The following is a 19859-nucleotide window of genomic DNA, read 5'->3' on the forward strand; positions in this document are numbered from 1 at the left end:
GTGTGATGATAAAGAGGTAATCTTGCCAATAGCAACTCAATAGGCCCATCCTCATATGGTGTGTGGGTGTGTGCGAGTATGTATTTCCAAGTTTGCAAGAAAGCATGTTGAACATTAATGATACTTTTCAGTCCTAAGAGGCTTGCAATCTAGCTTCCACTTCTAAAATGTCCGTTTTACAATGGCAAAATGAATACCATGATATAGAGCTGTGATATGTAATTTGCTGCCATATCTATGGAGACCCATGTGTTCAGGACCCCCACCGCCAACCATCCCACATTCCACACACCTCCTAGTGCTACCCCCTGACTCTGCATTATTACCCTGGCAGAAGTGCTTCTGTCTCACTGTTAACCTGTGGAGCCCTGCTGGGATCTCCAGGAAGCATCCAAGAACATCACCAGCACCTCACCAATCAGCACGGACGTAATTTTGGGGGGGGACGGGGGGGACATGTCCCCCCCACTTTTTCAAAAGCCGGCTTTGGTCCCCCCCAGTTTTTACGGTTAAAACCAAATATTTAAATAGCGAAGAATCCATGTCCCCCCCACTTTTGAAATCAAAATTACGTCCATGCCAATCAGCACATATGCGCACTCACTCACATTCAATCTTTCACACTTAGAGTTTAAATTGAGACAGCGTGAGCATAAAAGGAAAAAAATAAAATAAAAATTATGAACATCAGAGATTTGCATATGGAAACCAATCAACTGTGCCTTCAGGGCATATGAACAAATTACAGAATTTCAATTTGTTAAAGAATGCCCTGGGCATAAATAAACAGCAGTTTAAAACATTCATATGCACATCCACACAGGCTCAAACACACATCACACACACAGACTCACAAATGCATATTCACAAGTAGGTACTCGTGCACATGCATGTAAGCACGCGCACACACACACACACACACCTCCTGCTGTCTTTCTCTCATGCTTTGACGTTGAACTCAAAAGGTTGCCATTAATGGCATTAACGTGCCATGCTAGTTATGTTAAATATTTTAAAGCTGCTTTTTCCATATTTCAGTTGTACAATCATGGCCAAAAGTTTTGAGAATGACACAAATATTATATTTTCACATGATCTGCTGCCCTCTGGTTTTTATGTGTGTTTGTCAGATGTTTTTTATCACATACAGAAATATAATTGCAATCATTATATTATAATATAATAATAATAATAATAATATAATTATAAGTAACAAAAGCTTTTATTGACAGTTAGAATGAGTTAATGCAGCAAGTCAATATTTGCAGTGTTAACCCTTCTTCAGGACCTCTGCAATTCTCCGTGGCATGCTCTCAATCAACTTCTGGACCAAATCCTGACTGATAGCAGTCCATTCTTGCACAATCAATGCTTGCATTTTGTTAGAATGTGTAGGTTTTTGTTTGTCCACCCGTTTCTTGATGATTGACCACACGTTCTCAATGGGATTAAGATGTGGGGAGTTTCCAGGCCATGGACCTAAAATCTCTGTTTTGTTCCCTGAGCCATTAAGTTATCACCTTTGCTTTATGGCAAGGTGCTCCATCATGCTGGAAAAGGCATTGTTGATCACCAAACTGCACTTGGATGGTTGGGAGAAGTTGCTCTCAGAGGACATTCTGGTACCATTTTTTATTCATGGCTGTGTCTTTAGGCAAGACTGTGAGAGAGACGATTCTCTTGGCTGAGAAGCAACCCCACACATGAATGGTTTCAGGATGCTTTACAGTTGGCATGAGACAAGACTGGTGGTACCGCTCACCTTGTCTTCTCCGAACAAGCTGTTTTCCAGATGTCCAACAATCGGAAAGGGGATTCATCAGAGAAAATGACTTTACCGCAGACCTCAGCAGTCCACTCCCTGTACCTTTTGCAGAATATCAGTCGGTCCCTGATGTTTTTTCTGGAGAGAAGTGGCTTCTTTGCTGCCCTCCTCCTACCGGGCCTTGCTCCAAGAGTATCCACCTCACAGCAGTGTTGTATAAAGTATTAGAGATCCATACTTGAGTAAAAGTACAAGTACTCTATCAAAAAATTTACTTGAATAGAAGTGTTCTTTAAAAGCTTTACTTAAGTAGAAGTACAGAAGTATTCAGCATTTTTGTACTTAAGTATTGCAAGTAGTTTATTCTAAAATGTATTACTCAAGTACTGAAAGTAAAAAGTACAAGTATTGTGTTTTGAATTAATTAAAGAAAGCCATCAAAGTTTGATTATCAATTGTTTTTATATATCACTTACAAATCAAAGATGTCAAAGACCACAAATACAAGTGTTTTGTATGTACAAACAAGTAGCAACTTAAAAAACTGTGTTTATCTCTTTGTACACAAAAAACAGATAACCTATGTCCCGCTACATTGTAGGTTTGACGTTAATTTAGCCGAGAAAACGAGGTGTATTTTGGAAAATACACCTCCGTCGTCCGTCGGATTCTAAGGGTGAGCCTACTGCCCTGCGTTTACCCTATAAAAACTGCCCTGCGTTTACCCTATAAAAACACTACACTACAAAAATGGGCACATGATTAGTCAGCATGAAAAGAGACACGGCTTACTGTTGCTAAAACAACTTGGCGTGACATCGCCTTTATGATTGCCAGCTAATGTTAAGTGAATACTGTAGCACGTCATGAACATAATTAGGTTAGTTAGCTAAGATATCTAACCTAACTAGCGCTTACTGACAGCAAAAGCTGGTGTGTCTTCTGTGTGTTATATTTATAACTTACATTGATGTGTTTCTTTAAGTTTGAAGGTGAATTTTTGAAGGCCAATATTTCACCCTCTTTAGGGAGGCAGAGATGGCACTTCATCCTATAGGAATTTACTTTCACTCCAGCAAACGCAAACACTGTCTCTAGGTAGGGCCAGGGTGGTCTCACTCGATGTTGAAGGTGTGGAAGGTGCCAATATACATTAAAACAACAACAAGCTTATTATGCAGCACTTACTGTATGCTGCTCTTCTGCTGTTTCCAAACACGGTACCATCTCTTTTAATGACATAAAAAGCGAATTATTTGGAATTTCGAGTATATGTGTATTTGTATAAATATGTAAATTAAGCTGAAGGTGCTAGAAAATACTGAAAATGTACCTTCAAAGTGCCGTACATGAATTCCACCTTGTAACTTCGCACGCACAAAAATCGAGAGGTGCACGACATAGCGACACGACCGCGCGTGGCCAACGCGGATGGCCATCATTTTTGCGGTGCGGACCCTTGCAGCAGTCACGACGTGTCAAGTGAACCTAGATTACGAAGCTCAAGTGTTCAGTGAAGGCAGCAGCAGAGTAAACGGGACACGACCGGAGCATGCGCAGTTTACTCATAAGACATCCTGATCGCTTGACCCGGTGACAGCGCCAGCTAACATGTTTATAATTGTAACGAGTAACTATACAGCACGTAAAAAATGTATCGGAGTAAAAGTATTAAACTGATTGAAAATATGTAGTGAAGTAAAAGTGGATGTAGGAGAAAAAAATAATACTCCAGTAAAGTACAGATACAGCATTTTAGTACTTAAGTACAGTAGTTCTACTTCGTTACTATACAACTCTGCCTCACAGTGCGTGCAGATGCACTCACACCTGCCTGCTGCCATTCCTGAGCAAGCTCTGCACTGCTGGTAGCTCGATCCCGTAGCTGAAGCACTTTTAAGAGACGGTCCTGGCGCTTGCTGGTCTTTCTTGGGCGCCCTGGAGCTTTTTTGGCAACAATGGAACCTCTCTCCTTGAAGTTCTTGATGATGCGATTGTTGATAGATTGCTGATTGAGGTGCAATCTTTCTAGCTGCGATACTCTTCCTTGTTAGGCCATGTTTGTGCAGTGCAATGATTACTGCACGTGTTTCTTTAGAGATAACCATGGTTAACAGAAGAGAAACAATGATGCCAAGCACCAGCCTCCTTTTAAAGTGTCCAGTGGTGTCATTCTTACTTAATCATGACAGATTGATCTCCAGCCATGTCCTCATCAACACCCACACCTGTGTTAATGGAGCAATCACTGAAACAATGTTAGCTGGTCCTTTTAAGGCAGGGCTGCAATGAAGTTGAAATGTGTTTGGGGGATAAAGTTCAATTTCTAGGCAAATATTGATTTTGCAATTAATTGCTGTTAAGCTAATCACTCTTTATAACATCCTGGAGTATATGCAAATTGCCATTATAAAAACTGAAGCAGTCAACTTTGTAAAAATGTATATTTGTATCATTCTCAAAACTTTTGGCCATGACTGTACTATTAAAAGGTCTTACTGGGGTGGGAAAATTAAGCATCTGCTCAAGTGCTCTACACTGACTGAGTCTCTATAAGATGGAACCAACAAGGGGGGGCAGAGATCATCAGGCTTGATTGGAAATTAACACTTCCTCATACACTATCAACACTATCAATTAAAATTTATATCCATTGGAAACACTAACCAATGAATCCTTATAAAAAACTAAACATCAGTACAATACCTGTGCCAATACAGACTTTGTGAATTGTAGAAAAACAATACCAACATTCAAACTCAAGCTTGGGATGCTATATAAAGCTTAACTGAAATCAGAAAACAGCATATCAAGATGAAAGAAAGAAACACATAAAAATACAATACAAAAATATCACACTGGCAGCTTTTTTTAAATATCTACTCCAAAGTGGTGGTGTTGAACTTCGCTTTCATTCTAGTTCACTCTGTCTATCCCCAGATCCTTGTGACATGGGTGATAACTTCACGCATCACCATCCACCAGCTTCAACATGTGATCATCAGGACCCAAATATAACCAATATATCTATGTATAACTGTGTTTAGACTACCTGAATTACACACTTCTCAATATTTCCTCTCACAGCACAAGCAATTCTAGGCCACTCTCACTGTCTCCTGTATCACAGCATTGCAGCACCAGTATTTATTTACATCAGTTATTTCCTCCCAGTTACACTGTCTCTAGTTGTCCTTTGAGATGCCAGCAGTTAACTTAAAACACTTGATAACTTCTCCAATGAGCACAGTGCTTAAACCTGCAAGAATTTGTAAACTAGCTGCGGAACTCTGTGACTTTGGCTCCATGGCTGACCTTGATTCATGGTATAGGTTTAAATGTACTGCAGCATTCAGTCTTTACGTCTGTGATGAGCTGACATAAAGCTCTATGAAACACTGGAAACAACTAGAAATTGTAAGGGACGAGGCAGGATGCAGAGATGAGCGGTTATGGAAAAATGCACTTTGTTACACTTAATGCTGCACACTAACGCTTAACACAAAAACAGACAAAGAAATATATTGACAAATACGAGCAGCGGTCACACCCTAGACACACATATATCTTTAAAAATATGCATGGAGACACATGCAAACATGGTTGGCAACTCAACACCAGAGGGGGAAATTATGACAATTAGAAAACACCTGATCTTGTTCTTTATGGCTAAACCTGCCTGAGCTACATTCTAATAACTGGCATGTCTACCATATAGAGACTGATCATATGATATTCATCTTTACTAACCTAACCTACAGTATAAAATATATATTTTATTTGTATGCTAATAAAAAGCCCAGTGCCACATGTTGACCAACCAATGCTGCCAGTAGATGATCTTCAGTAGATGATGCTATCTCCCCATGTCAATCATGTCTTTGTTTACTTTCTCAGATACACCAACATCTAATTTACAGAGTTACTAGCTCAGACAGATAGGTTGGAGCTAGGCTATGTGGAGGTGGACTTTTTAGAGGCGGATTAACAGGTCTTTGAGAGCCAGAATTTTTGGTGATTGGCAGATGTTCAAATACATATTTGCAGCAGTAACACACACGGAACCGGTCTTGTGACTGGAGGGTTGTGGGTTCGATTCCCAGGCTTGAGGCCATGACTGAGGTTCCCTTAAGCAAGACACCCAACCCCCAACTGCTCCCCGGGCGCTGGGCTAGGCCTGCCCATCGCTCTGGGCATGTGTGCACCACAGCCGCCTTGTAGTAACTAGTGTGTGTTTGTGTGTGTGTGTGTGTGTGTGTGTGTGTGTGTGTGTGTGTGTGTGTGTTCTAATTGCACAGATGGATAAATGTGGAGGACAAATTGATTGAGGAGAAAATCACAATTGACAAATATGGCACGTTTCACAGTGGACATGCATAAGATGAAAATTTCAGACTCCTCCATAATATCTAAATGCGAGAACTTGCAAAGTCGCAGGGTGTTCAAATAATTATTTTCCTCACTGTACAGTTTTATTTTACTCATGAATTGTTACCGAACTAGCTGGATGCCCTGGTTTGCTTATGTCTGCTGATAGTTGGCTTTTTGTCTATCAGTCTGTTCCTTTCTCGTACACACCCGCACACGCACGCGCACACGCACACGCACGCACGCACGCACACACACACGAGCGATGGAATTCCTCCTCAGACGTGATGTGCTCGTACTGCAGAACATAAGTGTGTCGTTGGGACCGGCGCGCGTCATATTTACTTGGCTGCAGAGGATTCAGGATTATTTAAGGATATAACGCGCTCCTGACAGTTTCTGGGCCGAGGCGGAATGGCAGAGGCGAAGTGCCTTCTCAGGACACCGGGGTATGTTCGCAGTTATCGTCTTCACTGATTTTTTCCCCTGACTGTGCATATTGGAGTGTCACCTCAAAAGCAACATACATTTACTCTTTATTATTCTTTCAGTATTAGAGGGGAAATTGATTTTTTAATTGGTTTTATTTGGGGAAAACTTTCATGTTTGCGTAAAATGGCCACAGCCTCTGCCTTAGGTCGTTCATTAATTGTGCTATGTGGAATCGTTTTTGTTATGTATTGTTATACTTAGTTTTGTACGCAGCACGTAGGTTCAAAAACTATAGCAGTGATCGATTGACAGTGTAAAGTATTTCTCTGTAACACGCGGATCCCACCGCTACACGGGACACACGAGTCTTCAAAAGTGAGCAAGTGGAGAATAAAAATTTAGATTGAAATAATATTGTTAACTCAGTACGTCGGTCTCGCAAAGAATCAGTCTTCAATTCAGTCGTTAGATGAGTTACCTGCCTGATTTGTGATTAACTACTTCACTTATAAAGTCGCCAATTTGTCCTGATACCTGAACCCACGTATTGCTTTGGAATTGTGGTTTGGTTTGGAGGGGTGGAATATCAGCCGTACCACCTCCGTTTCATCCTAACTCCGGCATGGCAGGATAACGGCGTCATTCTAAGACCGTAACAATGGCGGAAGCATAATTCACACAGTCTTACGGTATCACCAAATTAACGGCGAAATCTGTCTATTAATGAAGCAGAAGCAACACTCGTGACCGAAGTGGCGGGGGGAAAGAAATGAGCGTGACAGCTGTTAGCCGTCACGACAAGCGTGATTGTCTTTATTAATGAAAAAGGTCATCGGGAGCATTACTCGGGTCTACAAAAAAGATTCAATCAGTTTAAATTAGGACATACTGTATAAATTAATGTTAGTCTAATAATCCCAAGTGAATACAGAGGTTAAAGGTAATCTGCCAATAAGCATGCATTTCTTTTTCAGTCAAAACCAATTCTCAGCAAGGTTGTTTGTTTTTGTTTTATTTCAGGAATTTGTTTTTGTTTTATTTCAGGAATACAGGTTAATGAAGATCAAGTAGTACAATACACAAAGAACTTCCAAGTGCGGTTTTTTGTGTCGAAGTATAGAGAGGTTAAAACCAGAACTGCAAAATATTTTGTGGTGTGTGAATGGAGAGAGAGAGAGAGAGAGAGAGAGAGAGAGAGAGTGAGTGAGTGAGTAGTGTACAAATGTAGTTATTTGTTCGTGCATGTACATGAGGGCGCCGTAAGCTAGTGTGTGATCAGGGAAGTGGGCGCACTTTGTCTTTCGCCTTTGTTAGAGTCGTTTATTTGTTTTATTAAATAGTTTAATCTGTTTCAAAGTAATACAAAATTGATACCCAATATATCAAAAGAGCAGTAGGCTACTTTTTTTTTTTTAGCAAATGTTCTACCGTAGGTGACCTGGGCATTGTAGGTGACCTGAAAAATGGAAATCTAGTTTAATTCTTAAGTAAACAATTCATCAGCAAAGCAGTGCAATAATTGAATACGCCATGATTTTTATGCAATGGACAGCAATTATGTTGGCCTCTTATTCAGATTCTTTGTTTAGCTGTGTAGCTCAGTAATATAGGCTATATTTTGGAAAAGAGGTTTGTGTGGTAAAAGGCCTGGCTGTGGAAAGAGGGCGTGGAATCAGTATTGGAATGTGTGTCACCTGAGGCAGTGTTTTCAAAGTAAATCCTCTGAGGACCATGTTACCAGCAAAATGTAAAACTAGGTTTTACAAGCATAGTAATCTAGATCAGAGGTCACCAACAGGCGGACCGCGGTCCGGATCTGGACCCGAACGCAGTCCTGTCCGGACCCAATCTCATTCCTGATTAACTGGATACAGACCCAAATGCCATCCCATCCGGACCCAGAATAAATTGTTAAAAATATTTCTTAATTTTGATGGGAGAATTAATGGGAGAATAAATTTTAAACCGGAGCATTTATTTCAGCGCTATTGAAAAAAAACACTCCGTCACGAGTGTTACGTTCGCCACACCCCCACCCCCCCCACCCCCCAACAACTTGCGTTCGCCACACACCCTCCCGTCCCCCAGACCGCTGGTCAGAGCTATCTGCCAAATTTGGCCCGCGGAACAATATAGTTGATTACCCCTGATCTAGATGAAAATGTATTATACTGCATAGAGATAACCATACATAAATTACATCAGCAAAGAATGACCTTATGGAAGAGTTAAAATGGGTAAGAAGAAGAAAAACATGCACATCTAGACAGAGGCGGTCTTTGCATAGAGACATGGCTAGGCAACTGCCTTGGGCCCCTCCCACTGCAGCCCACTGTAGGGGCCCCCTGACTAGCTAACTTATTTCTCGCATATTAATGTTGATGGGCCCCCTAGCTAAATTCTCCTTGAGCCCCCAAATTGCTAAGTCCGCCACTGCATCTAGATTTGCTTTGTACTGCTATCTCTTCTATGCTGTAGGTTAGGATCATCCATTCATGTGCTTGGATGTGTGGATGTCAGAAAGCTCTTCACATTAACCTCAAACAAACTAATCATGGCTGTCAGGAGAAAATAGCCCATGGTGAATTCTCCCTGTGACTGAATTCTGCTGGGATGATAGAGAGATAAAGTGAGATTCATCGTGTTTCATAGCCTAAACAAACATGGTTTATTGAACATTGGCAGAGAGACTTGAGAACACTGAGTAGCGTAGGAGTCTTCATTATGTAGTGTTTTGGCACCATTTAACTTCTACAGAAACACCTAGCAAAATTTTAAGCACTTAGCTAAATTTAATGATTGACATTTTCCCCCTCTTTGCCAGTGCATGTACATTACCCGATTAATCATGAAGTGTTTAACAGAAATGCTGCCCCATGCTGATTTTGTGCTTTTCCTTCATGATTATGCTAATTTACAAGTTTTTGAAGAAGGAGAACAGTTTCAGAACTAGCTGCTGTTTGCTACTGATTTTGTCCTAGTCAGATAGTGCAGGTCCAGATGTTCTCCTGTCCAGATGTGCCCCGCATTCCTGCCCTATACCTGATGAATTACACCCTGATTGGAATATGTAAACCACCAGCTATAGAACTCAGTTGTTAGGTCACTCAAAACAGAGCAGTGCCTAATAATTCTGTCTCACTGTCTGTCTGTCTATCTCTCTCTCTTTCTCTCTCTCTTATTCTCTACCTCTATCTTTGCTTGACTCTGTCTTTCCCTCTCCTTCCTTGTACATCTCTTCCTATCTCTCTGTGTCTGTCTCTCTCTCTCATTGTCTGTCTGCAGTAATTTCCAGTCTTCTGCCATGTATGAGGACTCTGACTCTGTGGACACAGAGGGAGTCAAAACAGAAAGCAGCCTGGGGTCATCTGTCTCAGCCTGCAAGAAGGTACATACCAGCGATCATGTGTATGAATGTGTTGGTGTGTGTGGGTGGGTGTTTGTGATGTCGTCAGTACACAGAGATATTCAGTGATGCATGCTATTCAGATTAAGTCACATCCTTGGATAAACACATTTGCAATATTTAATTTATTTCAGTGATTATGTTTATTTAATGACTATTCCATTGCATTTTCCACACATACTAAGACACACAGAGTGACAAAGAGATAAAATATGACTGCAACCAGTGATGTGGAGTCAAGCCACATAAAAAGTGGATGTAAAAAATTATATGAACATATTTCAATAAAAAAAGTATAATAAAAAGCATCAATATATTCATATAGACTACTTTACATATTATTGAGTACTATATAATGCATTTTGTTTAACAGAGGAACTAATCAAAATAGCTGATTAGCATAGCTGTAGGGAATCACTTCTGCATGTATGTGTTTCGATCGTCAGAGGCAGGAGTGACGCAATTGCAAATCTTTGAATATTTAATGAAAAGTGAACAACAAAACAATAACCAGAAACACAGAATACAGATGGGAACTACACCATACAATGAAGGGCTAACACTACAGAATGGGACTATGATAAAACGAAGAAAAGTTAACACACATAGGAACATATACAACACATGCTACATGAACATAGAAAGGAGAGCCTTATCACCAATGGGAGCAATGACAGGAGGGGAGAGCAGGTCACAACCATCAACACCAGGCAAAGTACAAATTAACAGAACTAGACTAAGGGGAACGAGACTACATACAAACCAGAGCGAACACAAGACTAAAACAAGACAATACATGAACGAGCAGACAATGTGGAGCACAGCAGACAGTAGTCAGGAGAGAACATGAACTAACCAAAAGCTACTAGATAAGGGACAAAGAACAGAACTGGCATAGAGAAAGACAGGGAGGCACAGAGGAGCAGGAAGGTAAGGGAGGACTCACGTATAATGACCGACAACAAGGGGTAGAACGGAAGGGTTTAAATACACAGACGGAGGGAGAAACCATGGGAATGGGGAAACTAGGCGGGAGGAGGGAGGGGCTGGACGTGACAGTATGCGTATGTGCCTCTTTTGTAATGTATGTGTATTAGCAAAATGACAGTAAATTACCTATGAAATTGATTCTTTTCACTGATGGTGTATAACGATCTGGACCTATTAAGCATTCTGAGGAAGGTATTATTAGTAAAATATCACTGTTTATGAATAGCCTTGCCAACTTGCTTTGAATGGCAACTACATGGAGACAGAGATTATGGAATACCAAATTGGACAGACTTCTAATAAAAATATCACAGTAATTAAACAAGTCCATTTTCATCTATAAATCTTATACAAAACTAAAATGTTATGTATATAGTTTATTTAATATAAACTATAAGATGACTGTCTGGCTATTATCTAGCCTCTAGCGTACACACTATCTTTGGAGGGGTACCCGCTTTACACAAAGCATACCACTGAAAATAAAAATAACCCTGTGTGTGTGTGTGTGTGTGTGTGTGTGTGTGTGTGTGTGTGTGTGTGTGTGTGTGTGTGTGTGTGTGTGTAAGCGAACATGAGAAAGAGAAAGCTAGGAGTAACTCTCTCCAGTCTGATAGTCAGTGGTTGCCACTGCACTCTCCTCAATGGATTGGTCCTCAAGTAAATCACGGTCACACAGCATATTAGTACTGGATGACTTCCTAGCTGATTTGCTGTGAGCTATACCACAAAGGGCTGGCGGTAGATTTTGGTGCCACTTTGCTTATTTAAATTGTAATACACTCATTCTGAACCATGATGCAGCCTTCTTTGACCATACCACTATCCCAGGCAGAAACACTGTAAGGCCAGATGGTGCACACAACAAGGGGAGAGGAAACACACATTTGCACACACACGCACACACACACACACACACACACACACACACACACACACACACACACACGCACCTCATACATGACCACACAGACAAATCAACATAGACATGCTAGAGTCAACACTCACTACTTGTCTTTCTCTCTCATTTCCCCATCTTTATCTTTCTTATCTTTCCCTTCAGTCCCCTCTCATTGTTTTAATATTATTTACAATAATAATAAGTGTATATTCTTTTGACACGAGCAAGCAATTTCAATCATAAAAAATATTAAGAACATTATAAACTAGACAAATTATTTAACTTAGAAAGATATTTTAACTAAAAAAATCCTTCTAACAAAATCCCCCTTTAACAAAAAAATATGAGTGTCCCTCGTATTTATGACACACACACATAAAATGTGTGCTGATCTTTTGTATATTTTAAGATCATTCACATCGTTTCTGAAGTTAATGCACAAACTAATGTTAATGCATTATTAACACACTAATTAAAATAGGTAGTGTGGTGGACCAGTGGTTAGCAGTTACAGTACCTCATATCTACAGTGACCTGAATTTGATGTCCAGTTGCTGTCTGAGATTGCATGTTCTTGTTGTTTTTGTGTGGAGATGACATGTTCTTACCGTGGCGTTCTTACTGTGGCTCTGTGGAGTTTGCATGTTCTCATAGTAGACCTACCTGTGTTGAGTTTGCATGTTCTCACTGTGATCTGTGTGGAGTTTGCATGTTCTTACTGTGGTCTGTGTGGAGTTGCACTGTGTGATTTTCATCTTACAATCCAAATGTGTGTTCCTAAAGCCTGGTTCACACTACACGACTTTTCAGTCATCAGGTTTTTGTGTCGTTCGCACTACACGACTGGTTGTGCTGTAATCGCGAGTCTTTCGGTTGTTGTGGCTTTCACACTAAATGACTGATCGGCGACGCGGGCTCACGTATTACACGACTGGGGAATCGCCGACTCATCTGGCTGCCGTCCAAAAACGCGAGAACACGAAAACGAAACTCTCGCGAGAACCAGCAAACACCACGCAGAAGAAAAAAAAACAATGTACATGTACTACACATTTTCGTTATTATTATTATTTTTTTTACCGTTTAAACACTCCATAGTCCCAAGTGAACATAAACATAATCAATCGCACTATTTCGCCAGTGCTGTCACAATAACTTAAACACAGTGTTGTAGTAAAGTTGTAAGAAAGGTGAGGATTTTGTGTGTTTGCTGGGTTACTGTTTTGAAAGTATTTTTGAAAGTTTTTTACATTCTCAGAGATATCTTCAGCGGTGCCGCGGTTCTCTCTCCGCGTTCCCATTGGCTGTAGCTAGACGCTGCTGCCGACTCTCAGTCGCCGACTGGGCTAGATATTAAACATGCTAGATATCTGCCAGTCGTCTGCGACGAGTCGGCGACCAGTCGGCGACGGCTCGGCGAGCGTCTTTCAGCAGTTCACACTACACGAGCGACGAGTGATCGCCGATTTGCCTCCGACCACAGTTTCTGTCGGCGATCAGTCGGCGACTAAAAAACCAGCCTAAAATCGTGTAGTGTGAACCGGGCTTTAGGTTGACTAATGTCTAGAAATTGACCTGTTATGGGCATGTGTCTTTTGCTGCCACATGGCCCTGATTTGGACTAAATGATTAATTCATGAATAATTGTTGAATAATTTTAGTGTGTACATAGTGTAGCAATAGTATGTACAGTCCCTGACATAAGTTCTGTCGCTTATCCATGTTATGGAAACAAAAGCTTATAACCTGACTTTAAATTCATCGATTGGTTTTAGAAATGACTCAGGTTAAATAAAGTCAGGTTATAAGCTTTTGTTTCCACAACATGGATAAGCGACAGAACTTATGTCAGGGACTGTATAACAGAAAGGGTAGGCTTTATAATAAATTTTCATTGTCCATCAGTTGTCCATTGTGTGTTCTATGGCGTAGTGTTCCAAGGAAAGAAAATATATAGTACATATAATGAATGAAAATAAAAAATTTTATGTACAAAAATAAAAATGCCCTTTACACACAAAGTATATCCCTACCTATTAGCAGTAAGGAATAACGACACACTCTAATTGTATTTGTGACGGGGGTATAGAGGCGGCCGGAGGCAATGGTTGCATGTCAGGGCATTTATTATCCATGATAAATGACACGTAATGAGCACGAAGCAAAGCAAAAAATGCACAAGCGAAAATAAAGAAAGGCTTCTCCTTATAGCACGTCAGTGTGCAGCAACGTTGGAGACGCGATGTCCTCAATGAATGTGCAGCACTGGACTGCACGACCTGTGGGAATATGAAGGGCACACTGATAACATACAGGTGTTAATAATCAGGTGATTTGGACCGGGTAGTGGCTTAGTGCAAGGGGGCGTGTGCAAAGTGTGTGAGTGTGTGGGTGCACGCGCCCTCTGGTGGCCTCCTGGCCGACCCACCATGACGGTATTGGTGAATTGTATTTCATTCATTAGAGTAGAATCACAAAATCCTAGATTCAAGATTTCATTACCACTAGTGGGAGAGAGGGAGGGGTATTTAATGTAGATAAACAGCTTAGACAAATTTAAAGGTTATGAGTTCACACACACACACACACACACACACGTCTGATTTGTAGTTAGCTGTGTTCTGTATCGTGTTCACGTTCTTCCAACACAACCACTACTGTCAGAAACATTCATCTGAACTCTAGTGATTTAAGAGAGTAGTGGTAGTTTCATCCATTTACATTACTTCTACTCTCCAGAGTCTTTCTGACACAGAGTGTGGATAACCCCATGATACGCAGTCACGTGTGTGTTTGTGTGTGCGAGAGAGAGAGATCATTTGTAGATCATTTGGATATTTCTGTCTGTGTGTGTGTGTGTGTGTGTGTGTGTGTGTGTGTGTGGCTCTGTGGGTGTTTGTGATGACCTTACTACACAGTGATGTTCAGTGATACATGCTAATCACATTGAATCACATCCAAAGACAATCTTATTTTTGTCAGTGATTATTATTATTTAGTGATCCTCCCATGTGTGCAGTGCTGTGTATAAATTGGTATATTGACTCTTCTGTGTGTGTAGTGTTGGATCCCAGAGTGACTCTCCCAAGAGTGCATTGTTGGCTCTGTGTAAACTGGTCAATTTGAAGGTGAATCATAGTGAAATAGTAGCTTCCTTGATTTCTCTGTATGAGAGTTTTATGTTTCATTCCATCTTGTCTGTCTGATGGGCAAATCTTATAAACTGTAAGGAGTGTCTCTTTCAATAGATAGTGTGTAGCTCTTTGCCATATGCTCATTTGATGGAATGTTTGTGTTTGTGTTTGTGTGTGTCAGGTGCTGTGCAGTAACAGTGTATTGGACTCATCTGAATACTGGCTGAGAAACGATAAAACTCTCTGCAGAGTTGACTTCCTAGAGGCCCAACATGACAGGAGCTGCACTGTGAGTCACTGACACACTCAAGCAGTCACACACACACACACACACACACACACACACACATAACCATGTACACATCCACGCATACATTCAGTACACACTCACATACACACGCATGCAAGCAGAGGAATACATTGTCTTAATTAAAGACACGTATGATCATACTTAAAATAATATTTAACACATGAAAACGGTTAATATTGTCTGTACAATATTACTTGATGAACATGCAAAGACATGTTGACACACACATATAGACAAATATAAACCGCACACTTGCAAGAATTCAGTACAATGAATTTTGCAGTGCATGAATATACTGTTATTATAATATTAAGTTGATGTGATAGAGGGTTTTCTTGGTTATGTCAATGTGTGGCACAATGTTGTGTGTTGCTGATATACTGGTGTACAGTGGTGTAAGATGGAAAACATGGGTTAGTCGATGAAGAGAGAAATTATACATTAGGCATATGGGACATTGGTACTAGTTCTGGAAAGAGTAATTAATTAAAATTTTTTTGTTATGATTTTGTTATGTTTCTGAGTTCATGCTCAGTTACAGATATGATTGTTTCATGTGTTACACAACACAGACTGATGACACAGTCTGCTCTTTCCAGACCTGTGACATGGCTGATTTGAATAGGTATGTTCATGATCATTCTATCTTGGGAACTGAATTAAGTGATTAATAATGTTATTGAACAGGTCTTTCACTGAAGCTCATTTATGTTTAATAAAAATAGAGGAAGTGTCACGTCCTGCCTAGTTTTCCCAATTCCCTTGGTTTCTCCCTCTGTCTGCCATGCCCCTTTCCTCATTGTTCCCACCTGCGTCTCATTTGTTATTGGAATTAACCAGACAAATCGCTCCACCAACTAAGAACGGCCATGCACCTGAATTTCCTCTGGTGGTTTGGAGACTGTGAGGAACTGGAAATAAGATTTACACTGAAAAATGAACACCCTGACCAAACCACACTCACCATTGTACTCCTCCGGACAGAGACAGTGAGATGGCAGCGCCACGGGCTTACCCGTAGTTTCTCTGACAAGCGATGCTTGGATAGAGTCCAGCTGCTCCTTGAAAGCATCCATGTCAAACGGTTGGATAGGTACAACCAATGTTTTTTCACTGACTAGAGTAAACACAGGAACACAACTTAAGGAAATCAAAAGCTAGACCAAGAACAAATCAGAGAGGCAGGGAAACTCATGTACAGACAAATGCGGGGAGATAAAGAAACGGGATCAAAACCGATATGGAACACGAATGAAAACGCTAACAAGGCAAGACAGAGAGAAAGGGGCATGGCAGACAGAGGGAGAAACCAAGGGAATGGGGAAAACTAGGCAGGACTAGGGAGGAGGGAGGAGCTGGACGTGACACCTCCTCTATTTTTATTAAACATAAATGAGCTTCAGTGAAAGTGCAGTAAATGATTTTTAATGTTGCTTTTTAGAAACCATGCAAAGGTTTTTAGGAAGCTGTAGTAATATTTTTGGTCTTTAGGGTTTTATCAGGGTCTTTAGGGTTATTTAGCTGCCTGTTAGGGGGTATCTGAAGTATCTGAAGGCGTCTCTGGTTCTGTTATAGACTGTAATGTATGTAGTGTCCAGTAGGCTTATGTTGAGTCTTTAGATTCTTTAGATTCTTCTTTAGATTCTATCTAGTTCTCCAGAGTCCTGGTGTTGGTTGGGATCTGTGTGGTGCTGTATTACTGTGATTTTTGAGATATCTGTTGAGATTGGTTGGGGTTTATAAGGTTCTGTATTAGTTTTTTAGGGTTCGGTTTGGATTGGTTGGGGTTTATAAGGTGCTGAATTTGTTTTTCAGGGACCGGTTGGGATTTTTTGTGATTTGTAAGGTGTTGTATTAGTTTTATTTGGGTCTGTTGGGATTGGTTGGGGTTTGTAAGGTGTTGTTTTAATTTTATAGGGTTTTGTTTGGGATTGGTTGTTGTTTGTAAGGTGCTGTATTAGTTTTATAGGGTTCTGCTGGGGTCAGTTGGGGTCTGTAAGATTGTTCTTTTCCAGCAGCACTAGCACTCACATGTGCCTTTAACACAGACTACAGACTGTGATAAACCCACACAGACCAGCTGCCTCTCACAGTCTGGTGCCAAACTCTAGTGCCAACTTTATATGAGGAGAGAAGACAGTGGCCTCACTATCACCTACTTTCAGTTGAGAGAACCATCAGGGAATGTAAGTTGCATTTAGGAATAAGAGAAATTACTTATGACTTAAAATTCAGCATGACTTAAAATTACATTAAAAAGTTTAAAGCAATATTGGCCAGTATATTCAGACATTCAGTGAATTTACTGATCTCATCACACTCCTTCTCTCAGTCTGATTTATGACTGAATCGAGCTGATCCTACTCTGCAAAGGCTGTAAAGTAATCCACATGTGTAAAAACTTTTAACTTCATCTGAATAGTTATGTAAGCAAAGTTATTATGTAACCACATTTCTTTCCACATACAAATGTTTACAGGAGTATAAAGGGAGGCGGTTGAGCAATAAGACAGCCATGTCCCTGCTGAAGAATGTGAGACAGAGTAAGAGACAGACAGAGAATGAGGTTGTTGTGATGTAATTCAATTTGCCGAATTTCTGTGATTTGGTCACAGTTGAACATCGCAGTTGGGGCATTTCTGGTACTACACCAATGTTCGTTTCACTTGATACATGATTAAAATAAAATACTGCAGCAGAAAATCAGGTGTGTTTCTGTTTTTCTTTTGTTTCTCGAAGTCTCTTGTTCTTTCCTCTTTTTTATTGCTTTTGATTTTTCCTCTGTTCCTTATGATTTATACAGAGACTAATAAAGTCCCATTCATCACATATGAAAGGAAAATGATGAGGGAAGACATTCTTTCTTGCAATCTATCTCTCTCTCTCTACCCTTTCTCTGTCTCTGAATTATAACGGAATTCTTATACATTTACAATCCAGGTCTGTTGAGTTGAAGCCTCTAGCAGTCATTAGTGAAAACAATACCTAATAATTTCTATGGAAATCTGTTAAGCATTTACATTACAGTTTAATTAGACATTTAAAATATGGGTTTTCTTATTAAAGTCAATTTGCCATGCACACAATGGGGCCCACATTCAGGGCAGGTGGTGAAAGATACAGTATGTGCAAAAGAGGATACTTTGCAAGTGGTGATTAGTACAGGGGTCAGTTTTGGCTGGGAATATTTGGGAAATGGAATCATCTAATTGATGGCATTAGTGTGTAACTAAATGCAATTGGTGTACATATTTGTGCTTGTGTATCACAATTACAGAAGAAGGTTGATATTTTTTGCAAACTTAGTGTTAAGGTAATTGCCTTTTAAAATCTTTCACTCCATTTCCTCTTCCAGAAGGCATACTTCACTGATCCATAAGAAAGAATGTTTACATTTATGTTTACAAATAATTTGATTTGATTTGCATTTTCATTCTTTTTTCACTTCTCCTTGATATGATTACATATAAAACAACATTAAAGAAAATTAGTGAGAGACATCTAGAAAGGACGATGTAACTTGTAAATTTGTACTTGTATATTTGTAACTTGTAAATGGCCCTAAACCAGACGCTTGGAACTAGGGCCAATTCATAAGATAAGTTAGATTACAATGTGAGATTACATGCACAGATAATTTAGACAATTGCCTTGCCTTAATAAGTCTTTCATATGACCGAATATGTATGCGTGAGTGTAGGTGTGTGTTTGTGAGTGTGCCATAGAGAATGGAAAATCCAGTGAGAATGTTCTGATCTGTTAATATCAGGTCTACAATCACTTGGAATTCTACCTCCCAACCTCTCAGTAACCAAGGCAACCAAATGTTCACCCCATATGCAGTCACATTCCATAGAAAATAGACAGTCCAGTGATCCCAGAACACTATGGCCCAAGACAGAATCTTAGGTGAGTGTAACAGCATGAGTACAAGGAACATATAAGCAATGTTCTGCCTTTTCTGAGATCCGGTGCTGTAAGTGCAGATTTATCCAAATGGCAGATCTTGTTTTGAAAGTTTGATTGGTTAATTAAGTAAATTGCAGCTTGAATCAAGGATCAAAGAAGATGACGTTGAGGTCAGAGTTTGCCAATGTGATTGGTTGGTGTCCTTGTATCTGGGAGCACAAATGTAAATTTGCTCCCTCACTGGGCACCTAATGAACCAAATGGCCTCAGACCATGGTAACATACATATACAAGCACACACACTCACATATACACACACAAAAGACCTTGATCCCCTTGGTGACATGACAGGCTGTCAAATGTTAATAAGAAGTAGTTAAGAAGCAAATGTACATGAATGAATGAATGTTCAATTTATATAGCACCTTTCAAGATACCCAAGGTCGCTTTCCAATTTTAACACAGGTACAACTCTTACGCAACCAATCACATACCAGCGAGAAGCGGCAGCCGTTTGCACACAGTGTCTTCTCTAGCAGAATCCACAGCCCCCTGGGTGACTGAATGGGGTGCAGGAAGGGGAGAGAGGACAGACCCTAATGACAGAGCACCATCTACCACTGGGCTTACACTGAGACAACTGC

At 40.3% G+C, this 19859-nt stretch overlaps 1 protein-coding gene across 7 annotated transcripts in view; it reads left to right on the forward strand.

The window, feature by feature from the left end:
* Positions 1 to 6358: 6358 nt before the first annotated feature.
* sphkap (SPHK1 interactor, AKAP domain containing) overlaps positions 6359 to 19859 on the forward strand; it is a 66190-nt gene continuing 52689 nt past the window's right edge. For 2 of the 7 annotated variants that reach the window (XM_076988804.1, XM_076988811.1), the window contains exons 1-3: positions 6359 to 6582; positions 9851 to 9953; positions 15178 to 15285. In XM_076988804.1, the coding sequence (XP_076844919.1) occupies positions 6548 to 6582; positions 9851 to 9953; positions 15178 to 15285 (246 nt within the window). In that variant the 5' untranslated portion in view covers positions 6359 to 6547. Of the gene's footprint in view, positions 6583 to 9850; positions 9954 to 15177; positions 15286 to 19859 lie in introns of those variants that run through there. The other 5 variants (XM_076988807.1, XM_076988810.1, XM_076988805.1 and 2 more) reach the window with 3 other exon arrangements.

The sequence above is a fragment of the Brachyhypopomus gauderio genome, chromosome 2, assembly GCF_052324685.1.
Source record: "Brachyhypopomus gauderio isolate BG-103 chromosome 2, BGAUD_0.2, whole genome shotgun sequence".
In the NCBI taxonomy this organism is placed as follows: domain Eukaryota; kingdom Metazoa; phylum Chordata; class Actinopteri; order Gymnotiformes; family Hypopomidae; genus Brachyhypopomus; species Brachyhypopomus gauderio.